The sequence below is a fragment of the Hirundo rustica genome, chromosome 1, assembly GCF_015227805.2.
Source record: "Hirundo rustica isolate bHirRus1 chromosome 1, bHirRus1.pri.v3, whole genome shotgun sequence".
In the NCBI taxonomy this organism is placed as follows: Eukaryota; Metazoa; Chordata; class Aves; order Passeriformes; family Hirundinidae; genus Hirundo; species Hirundo rustica.
Window position 1 is genome coordinate 86,989,946 of NC_053450.1, and position 13,287 is coordinate 87,003,232.

Below are 13,287 nucleotides of genomic sequence, written 5' to 3' on the forward strand. Positions count from 1 at the left end.
ATTGAACTTAGTTGCTTTCCATGGTCTTCCCATGGTCTCTCTGCTTTCCCGTGCCACTTACCTTGATATTTCCACTACAGCTTTCCCCCAGTTTCCAGTACCAATCTCTCACTCCATAAAGTGAGCAGCTTCAATTTTAGCACTGTATCGGTACTTCAGTGATACGTACCCACTCCTTAAACCCCAAATCCCTCCTTCCCCAAAGCACCATCCACCTTTCCATGGATTTCAACAGGAGTAACATGGCTGCCTATGCTCTCAGCATTACTACTCATTGTTAATGAAACCTGTTTCACAACAAGTATATTGTGTGAGGGCATGTCCACAGCAATAACGTCACAGTGGGACTCAGCTCCATGAGTCGCCCTGTAGGCAGAACCACACTCTCCTTTTGAAAGCAGAGATTCTGCGTGTGTGTGCAAAGGCCAATTAAGAAAGGAAGCAGCAGACTTTTGCATCACTGTCAGAAACTTCTGATAACCAACTGTGATCTGCAAAATCAGGGGGGCAAGTGAATAAGCCTTCACTTTTTCCATGTCTAAGGGGTGCTCCTCCCAGTGTCACACACATTCTCCTCACCTTTATTCTCCTTCCCCCTACCAAATCAGGGAGAACACGAAAAAACCCTCCTGGGTTCTTCTGCTAGCATGTAGGCTGAAATATCTTAAACAGGAATATGAAGGTTTTGCAGATCTTTAATGTAAAGAAATATAGCACTCAATCCCAAAATGAGCTTTCCTGTCAAGTATTTTAAATAGCAATCTGTAAAGCTAACTTTCATATTCCAAATTTGCTCCTGGAAAAGAGGACTACCTACAGTCAATTGCTGAGAAAAACTCTGAAAGACTTAATTTTCCCTAAAAGCTGTGAAGTTTTTCAGAAGGCACTGTATGACAGTGAAGAAACAAAAATCAACTCCTTCCATTGGTTACAAATAACAGAGCCATGAACAGACTCTCAGTTCTTAATCTGTTACACAACTACTTATACAAAAAAAATTTATTAGTTTTTTTATTAGTTTTAAGGGATTATTAGAGAACTTCTGTGGACATAGCTTTATGGAGGACAGTCATCATGAGCTCCTACAGCCATCTGAAGCCAGTAGTCCAGATTTCTGAAAATGACAAAGTTGTACAAGTTCTCTCCTCCTTTGTGGAAACCATGTTCACTTTCTCTCCAGGAAACAGGGCTGTCTGCAAAGCCATGCACAGTTAAGGTCAGCCAATACGCCAGTTTTGGTTCACCAAAATAGCAACTGCAAGCAAGAAGACAAGATAACCAGTGATTATAATGGAAAAGGCAGCACATTCAAGTCTGCAGTATAAAGTAAAACAATTGAAGACATAGTTTAGTGAAAAATTATTAACAGTTAAAAAGTTTAGTCCACAATAAATAAACTCAAAAGAAAATATTCAGAATACATTAGGGAACGAAGTAAGATTGACTATCTATAATTCCTACCATAGTTTTATACATGGCAAATCTGCAAGTTGTAGCAATTAGAAAAAGCTCTAAGTTGTAAAGTAGCAGTTCTGACTTTCCTACAGCATGCACTGTCTTCCAGAAAATTGAATATTTAATGAGAACAATTGCTATCAGGGAAGAAAAAAGACATTGGAGGAAGCTATGCTTTACACAAATACTTTTACCCCCCAGAGAGGAATAGATTATGAATAATCAAAGTCAGATATTACCCACTCCCCATTTTAAAAATGTAGGAGTACCATACAGCCACAGTTTCTTAGAAATTAGATAAAAACCGAAGTCATGACTAGAATACAGGGCAGGCTTTTTCAAATTCAAGGCAGCCAAAATTGTTTATTACTTTTTTAATACTGATGTCAAGCTTCCAGCTCATTTCCTAATTAAAAAGAGTCTTATATATTTCAGTATTTATTTCCAACTGAGAAGTATTTAAGTGATTTCAAATAAGAAGTGTTTGATTACAAGTGTTATAGCAATGTGTTCCTGTCAGCCCTTACCACAGCTGCTCCAGTAACTGAATAATCTTCTCAGGAATTATAAAGCCTGTGATTGTGCACAAAAAAGCTTTTTCCACCACTGTGTTGGGCTCAGGGCAGCAATAGGTTGATAAGAAGCTGGAGGATTTGTTGTCTCTGGAAGAAAAAACAATAAAGCAACTGAAATAAATATGCTTTAAATATTCATAGGACGTCTCAGTAATCAGAATTTGTACCAAACAAGTACGACCTATGTATATCATCTAACTTAATGCCAAAGTAACTAATGACCAAGCAATCAGTACAAAAGATCTCATGGTGCCGTGGGTTAACCCTGTACGCACTCAAACACCCCACAGCTGCTCCCTCACTCACTCCCACCTGGAACTGGAAGGGTAATGGGAGAAAATGCACGGGTTGAGATAAAGACTACTTAGTAAGGAAACTTTTCAGAGGAAAAGTTCCATGTGAAAGCAAAGCACACGGAAGAATTAATTTACTTCTTCCCACAGGCAGGCAGATGTGCAGCTATCTCCAGGAAGGCAGGGCTTCCAATTGACTTGGGAAGGTAAACACTGGAACTCTGAACAGTTCCCACCCATCCTTGCCCCAGCTTTTGCTGCTGAGCATGCCACTATATCCCACGGTGTGGGATATCCCTCTGCTCAGCTGGGCTCTGCTGTCCTGGCCGGATCCTCTCCCAGCCTCCTGCTCACCCCCAACCTCCTCACTGGCAGGGCTGTAGGAGAGACAGAAAAAGCCTGAAAAGCTTTCAGCCTGTGCAAGCCCTGCCCATCAAGAGCCAAAACATCCCCAGTTACCAACATTCCTGGTCACAGATCCAAAGCACAGCACCACACCAGTTACTACAAAGAAAATTAACTTATCCTAGCCCAACCCAGTACATATGGGTACTCCTAAAAACACAGATAAAGTCATTCAAGACTTACAACAAACATTTAACTGCAAAAAAGACTCCCACTTACAAAACAGTGTCTGCCTTAATTATTATTTGACTATTTTTTGAAATAAATTGTGGCTTTCCTTACTTAAAACATCTTTAAAGATCAAACAAGTTCAGGTACTTACAAGCTAACTTGGTTCAAGACAGCACCCAGCCATTCAAAGAGCTCCTCTGTACTGCAGGACTCCTCCGGTTTTCCTTGTAGATCATTACTTTGTAACACTGGACACTGCAAGTCCCTTAAGGTGCTGAATGTTATTTTTGGCTTCAGGGCCTGTATTTGGTTTTTTGAAAAGTATGACATCAGTGTTGATCCCTCTGCACCTTAACAACACAGTACCACAAACAGTTGTTACGAAACTACTAAACAAAAGAAGCAGTGAATACATGAAACGTTTGCACATAAACAAAAAAATGCAGTGTGAAACTGCTTGTGTGCTTTTAATCCATGGCAAAACCTGACAATCTTCAGCTTCCTTATCTTCTTGGATATAAAAGTTAGTGCAAGATTCAACAACTTAGTACAGCTCAGTAAATCTGCTATCTAACTACAAAGCGTAGATTTGCGAACAGAAAATTCAAGCAGAATGAACTGTATGAGTAATAAAATGAGCTCATTAAAAAGAGGAACTCAGAGTGTTCCTGAAAAGGAACAGATAAAATGGAGCAGGAATGTCATCTCAGAACAGCATTTTCCCTGAATAATGGAAAAGTGAGCAAAAGTGAGCAGGTGATAATAAGTTTTAAGAACAGATTGATCAGTGATGTCAAGAGAAATTCCAGAATAATCTGGAGCATAAGGACTGAAGAGAAAGAGGAAAGGGTAAAGAAATCAAAATACATCACAAATGTCACTTTACTAGAAGAATAAACTCACCCCTGCTCCCCTCTCCCTGATAACTCTTCAAATGCAGCATGGCTGTTAAGAGTTAATGTAAAATGTACCCTTACATTTGTAAAATGTTAAACTTACCTCGATGGACTTGTGAGAAAGTACTAGTAAGAGATCCAAAACAGCAGGTACCTAGACTAAAAAACTAACCTAAGCAGGCATATTTTAAATTCAGAGATATTACCAACTTGCTTTTAAAGCAGGAATGTAATTGACATGGAATAAATTCTCCTAAATTTCAAATTCCAGATAACGTGTGCTATTTTCAAAAAGTAATAATGGGTGCCTAGGAGACCAAGAAATAATGCCTTACTCATGAAAAGTCTGAAGTGCAGAGCAACATCTAAATGCCACAGAAAAGGCATGAGTAAACATAAAAAATTCAAGAATAAGGTAGAGTTTACTGTGGAATACTATACCCAGAATTTTCTATCAGAAAATATGGACTGCCTAAAGTCTATCAGCCATATTTATGTCATCAAGGACAATCATTTGGGGGTGTAGAAAAAGGAAGGTTAAGCTCATTTTTTGAGTCATTCTTCAAAAAAAGGTTGTTCCAAAGGGCACAGTGACAAAGACAGGCAGTCGTCGTATTCTTAACTTAGTATTTTTATATAGATATAGTTAAGTCTGACGAGTGCCGGAAGAGATGATCTTCCTTACATTCTACTGGCATTTACTAGCCTAACACGTTCAAATAATGTATAACATTGCCCTAGAATTCCTAGTAAAGTATAGAAAATCATACATTTTACATGTCAGCTGCACATGGGAGTCTCAGCTATAGCCCTAAAAGCAGGAAATCTCAAAGATTACAGTCAAGACCCTAGCAGAACAATTCCTCTAGCTACAGCACAGCTTTCTATGTTAACAGCAACCAGGCACTTCATCAAAGCTTTTCACAGGCCGCTGAATTTCATCCAAAAAACATGTAAAATGGTGATAAAAATTACAGCAATAGAAAAAAGATTGTATTGTCTCTGTCATTAAAGACATGAGATGCTCCGTATTTCCTTTTCCTGTTCTTCTTGGTGCCAAAACCACAACGTGGGAAAACTGGGTATGAAAATGAAAAATCCTTCAGTGCTGGCCATAGCAAGAAGCACCAGTAATCAGGAGGAAGGCTGAAAGCAGAATGTTCACAGAGGACACAGACTCTCTTGACGAAACACAGCCCACTTTTTCCCTTCCAGCAGAATTTACACAATGTCTCATATCTATTAATAAAAAACCTATAAAAGTTTTATTTTTGTCAGTACTAAGGAACTAATAGTCCTTTGTGTGGTGTTATGAGCACAAGATTCTTGCACAGAAAGGCATGCAGTTTTAACTCCATATTCAGGAAATTATTGACCTGACCTGTTTTGGGGATGTAAGAAAGTGAGGAAAAAAAAATGCTGTTCTTCCTGAATGCTGTTAACATGGGCAGCAGCAAACGTAAGAAAAATAGTGACCCTAGAGGCACTTTGCTCTCTGTCCAGGGTCAATAAATCCAAGCAAGCTGAGCGTGAAGATCTGCCACCTCAGTTGGATTTATGTCACCATTTATGGTAGCAACAGCCTTCACTGTGACTCTTTCCTGAAGATTACAAGGATGGGAATTGCAAGCCTTTAAACAATTTCTGTATGACAAACAAGGAAGCATCCTTGTCATATGATTAGTACTTAGAAAGGGGGAGGGGAAACATGAAGGAATAAAGTGAAACATGGCACACTCCTAAGTGAGCTCATAAGCAGCTTCCATTTCTCAGATCAAGTTAACTCCTTCTCAGACTTGGCCTTGAAGAGCCAGGAAAAATGAACAATAGAAAGAGGAGATGGGAAAGCATTCTCAGGGACCTTTCTAATATCCATTCTCCCCAGTGTGGAGAAAGCCAAACAATACCAAAAGCTACACATCTGTGACGAAGAAAACCATGCTTTTCAGTACAGACACTTGCAGTTTTCATCAGTTCTATGCAAACGCTACACACCCCTACATACAGCCTGTTCTGAGGTAATACAAACAACTGGGGACTTTGAACTTCCCTCAGAGGAGCAAAAATACTTGACTTCAGAAGAAAAAATAGTGTAATTAGAAAACAGTAGATAAACAAATGCTAGAAGATTGTTTGAAACAGTACAATTTCTTATAGCAACCTTTTACTTGACTCCAACCTCAAACAAGGGCTTGAGAATAAAGTGATCAAACCGCACTCTGTGTATCCAGGCACATGGCACAAGATGTAAACAGGGAATCTGTTCACATCCTGTAACTACTGAGGAAATCGAAGTTCCCCATCCTAAGTATGTAACTAAATATGTAACTTAGGTGTATTAATTAAAAAAATAAAACAACAAATGAAAAAAACAGTATTGATAATGGTTATGGTATGTCACAAATTTATAAAGAGGCAGCACCATCAAATAGGAAAAGTTTTGCCAGAAAGTCTGGGCAACACAGAGAAAGGAAGTGAAGCAACTAATATATCTCCTACGAAGCACTGTTGTGTTCCTGACCTGAGATGTTCTGTGCACAGGAAGTAACACCCTCCCCACCCCCAACAAATAAACAAAACAAAAAAAAAATCCCACCCATACACATTTTAATCTAACTTTTCCCTCCACTGGAAACGCATTTGGACAATCACTAGAAAAAACAGTAAACTGAAAAACATTTGAACTTCATGTCAGTTGCATTTTAGTTTTACATTCAGTTCTTATTACCTGTATTATGCCAAGCCAGTAGGAAGTCAAATTCTAAAGGTTTCTTTTCTTTCAAGGCCCAAAGCACTCTGTTATGTTTCTTGCTCTCAGGGTGAAAGCCAGCATCAGTCAAGTCAATAGTGATAACTGCAGAAAATGCACAATTGCTATTGGTACTCAATTGAAATTAATTTTATTATTAAACTAGAGGAGCACAAAGAAACCAAAGAACATTAATCTTACTCTTCAGACCCACAAAATCCTTATGAAGTACTTTGATTATGCAAATATGACTCCCCATTATGTAAATTAATATTTGCCTCCTGCTGTCCTTATTTTGCTATAATCTGGAACTGTTTCCTAGTGACTAGAGGGACAGATTCCTCTTGAAAGGGCACTGACAGAAGTCCCTGAAAAGTCCCTTTAAAATATCTTGCTAATTAGGTGACCTATTAGCAGTAAAAAAACCCAAAAAACACTAGGATTTCTAACAACAAAAGTCATGTATACAGCAATGACACTTTTTCAATAGGTTTTCTTCCTAGGTGAATTGTCCCATGGATAAGTTATATTTATTTTTCAAATGGAAATTTCATGATACATTTTGATGCTCAGAATGGTAAAATGATGTCCCATTTTGCCAAAATACTTGTTAAAAATAACAAGCTTCTCCTCCTAAATTTTTTATGTAACTATATCTATCAACTGCTGCAAGTTCCAACACATTTGAGTTGACAGTGTTCATGTTTAGGCTTTTCTATTTCCTAAAAAGACAAGTTAATAAAATTCACACTCATGATTTCTCCTCTGCAGCTGTTAAAAAATTACATTTTTTAAGTAGTTGGTACACAGAGATTACCATTTAAAATGTGTTAAACATAGTACAATTCTCCCTTTCAAGTATGCAGTCTTGGGTGAGGCTCTTCACTAATTTTGTGAAGTGCACACATTTTAAACACCTCCTTTAGTCAGTTTAAAATTTTCTGACTTAAATCAGAAGGTATAGGCACTATGCAGAGCATGCAAAAATTCTTGACTCCTACATCACCCCAGTAGAAACAACACAGTGAGAACCCCTGAAAATTAAAAATTTTATAGACTACTGAAAAGATGATGCATTTGTGCCCTTAAAGCTGCTTTACTACTTGGAGAAAAGTACTTTCTCTCTTCAGGCAGTCCTTGTATTTGCATGTGGAAAAATATAACCTAGACAACAACTAATTTTGGTGAAAGGGAAGTTTCAGCACCCTCACAAGGTGCTTCTTAAATAAGCCCTGTTTATATAAATACTTACTATATCTCATTACTTTTTTGCCTGAATAGCGAGAAGGGTGACCTTGCAGTCCAAGTTCCTCATAAGTATCCTTATCCACTGACAGAATTAGTTTACCTATAAACAAAACAAATTTTAATAGAAATAATCTTCTAATGGGTTCCCTTTGAAGTCTTTTGAGAACTGTATACCTTTTACACCATTAACTTCGGATCAATGGTATTACTAATATAATACAGACTCCTTAGTTCCAGTTAAATGGATTACTAGATTAATCCTATTAAAAAAAAGGTTATAACTCAATTATTCTTTTTTTAATCAAAGAGGTCTTGTGAACTAGACTAAGAAAAACATTATTCCTGAGATAATCACAGCTTTTTTACTGTACTACTCAGTTCATTGTCTCCATCTCTCCTCCACTCATCCTCTAGCACTTGCTGTGTCATTAGCTGAGCACGACATTGCACAAGGGCCTGATTTAGCAAACATTCATGCTCAACATGCAGTGCTCAACTAAATAAACAAAAGCAGTTCCTCCAAGTCCAGTGGGACTACTCACACTGAGTAAACTACGCTTGCTAGTGGTGAGCTGATACATGCTGGAACAACCCTGCTGCTGTGCTCATAAACCAGGTCTGGCTGCTGCTGCTCGGTACAGAGCTCCGCACAACAGCTCTCTCTACCACCGTCCTTGGTTCGGCTGCACAAGTACCAGCACAGAACACAAACAAGTAAGACTGCAGAGGAAGGGTTCAGACAGTGACATCACCAGATACTGCAACACTGTCTCTGCAATAGTTGTGCACAGCTTGCAGCGCCTGTATCACACTAACTACATCACTATCAAGTATCCATTTTGGAAGGACTGTGCTAACAGACACATAAAGGAATTCTGCTGAACGATCTGAATTCACTCATGCTCTCATGGGCACCTCTTGTACTACAGCTTCTTAGGCTGTAGGGCAGATAGACCAGTTTGTATTTCTATTATATCTGAGATACTGTTAAACAGAAATAAGACAATGTAACTGCAGCTCAAAATAGCTCCATTTTCTCACCTGAGATGCGGGACATTTTATGATGTCTTCTCATAAAACTGTGATGCAATTGAAATAGACTTTTAACATGTTAGATAGTTCTCAGGGAACCACAAAATCCTCAGAGAATCATCAAAGGGTTTAGGTTGGAAGGGACAGTAAAGATCACCCAGTTCCAATTATCCTGCCATGGGCAGGGTTACCTTCCACAACAGCAGGCTGCCCATCCAAGATGACCTTGAACACTTCCAGGGATAGGGCACCACAATTTCTCTGGGCAACCTGTTCCAGGGAATCACCACCCTCACAGTAAAGACTTTTTTCCTAATATCCAATCTAACCCTACCTTCCTCCAGTTTGAATCCATTTCCCCACATCCTACTACTATGTGATCTGTTAAAAATTTCCTCTGTGGCTGTCTTTCCGGCCCCATTTAGGTACAGGCAGCCTCTGATTTTCTCCAGAGCCTTCTCTTCTCCAGGCCGAACAACCCCAGCTATCTCAGCCTGTCTTCATAGGAGAGGTGATCCAGCCCTGTGAGCATCTTTGTGGCCACCTCTGGATTTGCTCCAGCATGTCCATGTCCTTCCCGTGCTGCAGACCCAGAGCTGAATGAAGTATCCAAGGCAGGGTCTCATGAGAATAAACACTTAATATTTTAAAAGTGCTCCTAAGCAGTGCTGATAATTTTCTTTTTTGGTACAAATTCTGTCTTAAAGACTACAAGGAAACAAGAAGTTGGAATGCGATGTTTTCACAAAAATAATCCCCTGTAGCAATTGCAATTATAGTAAAGCATTGACAATCTGACTATACATAAGCAAAGCTGATTTTAATTGTTTTTTTTTAAATTTCTTTAGATGAAATACATAATTTAACAGCATGAATTTAAAAAAAGGGCTAAAATTAGTATTCCTTCCAATTCACACGTATATGTAACAAAGTTGGCAAGTACGGTAAGCATTATTTTCCAGTTTCCATCATTCCAATTAAAAAAAAAAAAAAGGCAAAAACCCATACCACAACTGACATGTATTACTGAAATCAAAACAAATCCCCCATACCATTTGGTAGCAGAGCTGCAGTATTATCTTGATCAATTCTTGTCTTATAGGTAAGGGCGTAGCATGAACCTTTAAAGCAGAAAAACGTGAGATTACACAGGCTGTAAAGACAGATATGACAACATAAAGAATTCACTTCTAGACAACCAAACATGACAAACACCATCTGAATCACTCTCCTGTTTTCATCAACTTTCTTCCACCTTCTCAAGCAAAATCGCATTGTCATTATTTTTATAAACCCTGTTCTAGCAATATTTTAAAGGACCTGTAACAGGGATAATGTTAAAGATATGCCCCAATATGAAAACACTTTCTTTCCTTCCACCTGTGACTCTCCCCAGTTAGCAAATGGAAAACCCAATTTTTTCCCAGACATACTTTTTATTACCAGTTCACACAAAGACAAGGTGGAAGATGCTCGCATTACTAAATAATTTTGTCACATTATCTACCACTAATCAATTTTGGTTTTTAAAATACAAGTGTCAGATGCTGTGAATTCTGTGTACAAATACTGTATTGCTTCCATAACACTACTGGCATAAAAAACATTAATGAGATACAAGAAAATAAGAAAAGAGTCCCATATTTAGCAAGTAATGGATCTCTTATTCTCCCGTTTCATCTACATGTTCTCTGTTCTCCCCTCTTTTCTCCGTAATTTTTTTTTTCTCTCTGGCTATCAGCTGAAGGGTAGAATAGCTACCATAAGCTAAAGGAGTGAGCTCTGCTAGAGGAAAACAGCATGGCCTGACTATGCAACAGCGAGGTGGCTGGGCAGAGCCTGTGTCTTTCTTTGCATCCTCTTTGCTTTTACTGGGTAAAGTTGAGCTGTCACAGCTCTCTTAGTGAAATACAAAAAATAAGGAAGCAAATTTTTCTCCTGCGTGCTGTGGAACACAGCTCAGCACAGCTCTGTGTTGAAGTATGAAGGAACAAAAAAGGGAGAAGGAAGATTTCTACATAATATGTAGAATCTGCATAAAAGTGAGGGGCAGAAGAAACAGGTTTGAGGATACATGGAAGCCCTCTTCATAGCTGGCTTTCAGAATTGAGATGGAATAGGGAGAAATTTATAAGGAACAATCACAGGAGTTTTGGACCCTGTGGGTATAAACAAATGTTGTCACACATGACAAAGCAGCAAAAAGCATATAAACAAATTCATGCAGAAGTTGCTTAGTACTTTTCCTTCTCTTCCTTTAAAACAATTTTCAGGATAAATAATAAGACTATTAAAAGTTTTACTGTGCTATAAAAAAGTACATTATGACTGCATTTTTTCTGTTCTGATTTCCTCCTTACCTTTCTTCACGAAAGCATCAATGAATTCATGAGCAACCAATTCATGAAGAGGTAAATTCCTCACCAGGTAGTACTCTCCAATATCTGCAATTGTGCTTTTCAGCACTTCAGGTAGCATGCCACATTCCGGGATCAAAAAAGACACCTATTAGGAATGTATTATAATGTAAATTTGATCTTAAAACCTGTTCTGAAAAAAAACCAACCAAATAAAACAACAAGAAATACAAAAGAAAACTTCTACTTTTCAAAGACATATCAGTATATTATATCAAAATGGGAAAAAAGTCGTATCAGGCAACTGTCTTTGAAATGTATCAGTTTTCATAGTCTCTAGGTAGTACCAAATACATTATTTCATGGTTTGGGATTTTTTTTTTTTTTTGCTATACAATAGCATTTGATGTATTATGTAAAGACATGATCTTACACAGCATGAGTTAACAGAAGATCTTGTTTCACATCATTATACATTTAGCTCAATGTCGCACTGGGACACCTCCTTCGGCCCTTGCTGGAGTAGTTGTTGAAGTAGTTGTAACTAAAAATGTAGGCTAAGCATTTCTGTAATCTTAGCGGAAAAGCAAAGACCAAAGTAGAATCTTTAATTTACTTTAAACCTTTCCTGTACATCTTCCATAGACCAAGAGAACGGTGAAGTCTGGCAGACCAGAGAAAACAAGGTACATGGCAAGTAATACAAGGGCAAGTACGAAGCTTCTCCGGCAACATAAAGGTCTGTCCCCTTGCTCCTCCCTCCATCCCTCAATAAACTTCTTTCCCAAAGCTCTTGGAGAACAGGTCTCCCTTGGCACACCTGCTCAAAATAAGTAAGGACTGACAAACCGGCTGCCTTCCACACCAGTAGAAAGCTTTCTGATTAGCTGCTAAAAAATGGCTCAGAAGTCCGAAACAGTTAACAATCAGCCCAGAGTTACAGGGAATGAGAAGGGGATTATGAAACAGAGTTCTGCCTGATTGCTGCAAAATGTGGAACACCTAAAAATTTTCTTAAGGAAGGATATTCTTTGATTTTTGGTCTTTGTACATTTTCAAGCCTAATCAAGAAGAAGGGAGATTCAATCCACGAAACAAGAGCACAGCTAACAAGCCTTAAGAGATGTCCAGGTCTCTTTGTTAAAGTTTAGGGCTGGACACGTTTCAGTGATCTCAGACCTAGGGTGAGGAGAAGGATGTACAACTGATAGCGGGCAGAAAGAATGCAGAATTTATGGGCCACAAGGACATTTGGCAGAACTCCAAGATAAGTAAGAAACTTAATAAACCCAGCAACTGCGCTGAATCAGCCCTGGGTGGGTAAAAGGCAATTCCGGCAGGTGGAGATCACGGTCACCGAGTCAGGGAGCACCGACCCCAGAAACCCCCTGACTCCTAAGCAGAGAAGGACTGAGCATAGGGATTAAACATGATGGGAGCCTCATTTACCAACAGAAGACAGAACACTAATTAGGATGAGAACTATGTAACTTACAGCCGATGAACACTAATTACTTTGTTTGCTCAAATGTATAAATAGTGCACAGTTTTGACAGGTGGTGTGCTTGATTTGTGGAAACCTCCGCCTTGCGCGGAACAAACGATGTCTCCTTTCTGACCTGGACCCTGCGCCTGTGTTTAGAGAGCTCCTAAAATCGGCCCCCTCACCTCCCACACTGGCTCACCCCTCTTGCTCCTCCTGCTCGCCCGGCCTTTCAGTCCTGAAGGAAGGAAAGAGTTTGTTTCTCCCACGCTGCGCGAGACCACAAACACTAGGGGGGCTAATTTGCCTTTTTTTTTTTTTTTTTTTTTTCCCCACAGAAATGAGGCGAGCGGGGCACCTTCAACGCGCCCCTGGAGCGGCTGAGGGGCAGAACCCCCGGTGAAGGGTGGTGTGGGAGCCTAAGGCAGCTCCGATTCTTCCCTTTCCCTTCCCTTCCCCTTTTCCCCGCCTCCCTGAGGGGATCCCGCCGAGGCCCCGGACCCGCGCTCGCGCCACTCACGCGGCAGCTGTAGGCGTGGTCCCGCACGTGCGCCGCGTGCCGCGAGCGCGGGTGGCGCGCGTGGCCCCGCTCGCACACCAGCAGGTGCCGCGGCGCGCGCGCG

General features: G+C 39.6%; 1 protein-coding gene across 2 annotated transcripts; it reads right to left on the reverse strand.

Moving 5' to 3' along the window:
* Nucleotides 1-957: 957 nt before the first annotated feature.
* RPP40 (ribonuclease P/MRP subunit p40) lies at nucleotides 958-13,284 on the reverse strand. 2 transcript variants are annotated; one of them, XM_040085420.1, is made up of 8 exons: nucleotides 13,185-13,284; nucleotides 11,185-11,329; nucleotides 9,877-9,945; nucleotides 7,797-7,892; nucleotides 6,524-6,649; nucleotides 3,051-3,249; nucleotides 1,983-2,117; nucleotides 958-1,255 (listed from the first exon to the last, which is right to left on the reverse strand). In XM_040085420.1, exons 2-8 carry the CDS (start codon nucleotides 11,300-11,302, stop codon nucleotides 1,057-1,059), a joined length of 942 nt encoding a protein of 313 aa, XP_039941354.1. In that variant the 5' UTR covers nucleotides 11,303-11,329; nucleotides 13,185-13,284; the 3' UTR covers nucleotides 958-1,056. The 2 variants fall into 2 exon arrangements, with proteins under 2 accessions (XP_039941354.1, XP_039941363.1); XM_040085429.2 differs by lacking the exon at nucleotides 13,185-13,284 and adding an exon at nucleotides 11,615-11,714.
* Nucleotides 13,285-13,287: the final 3 nt, after the last annotated feature.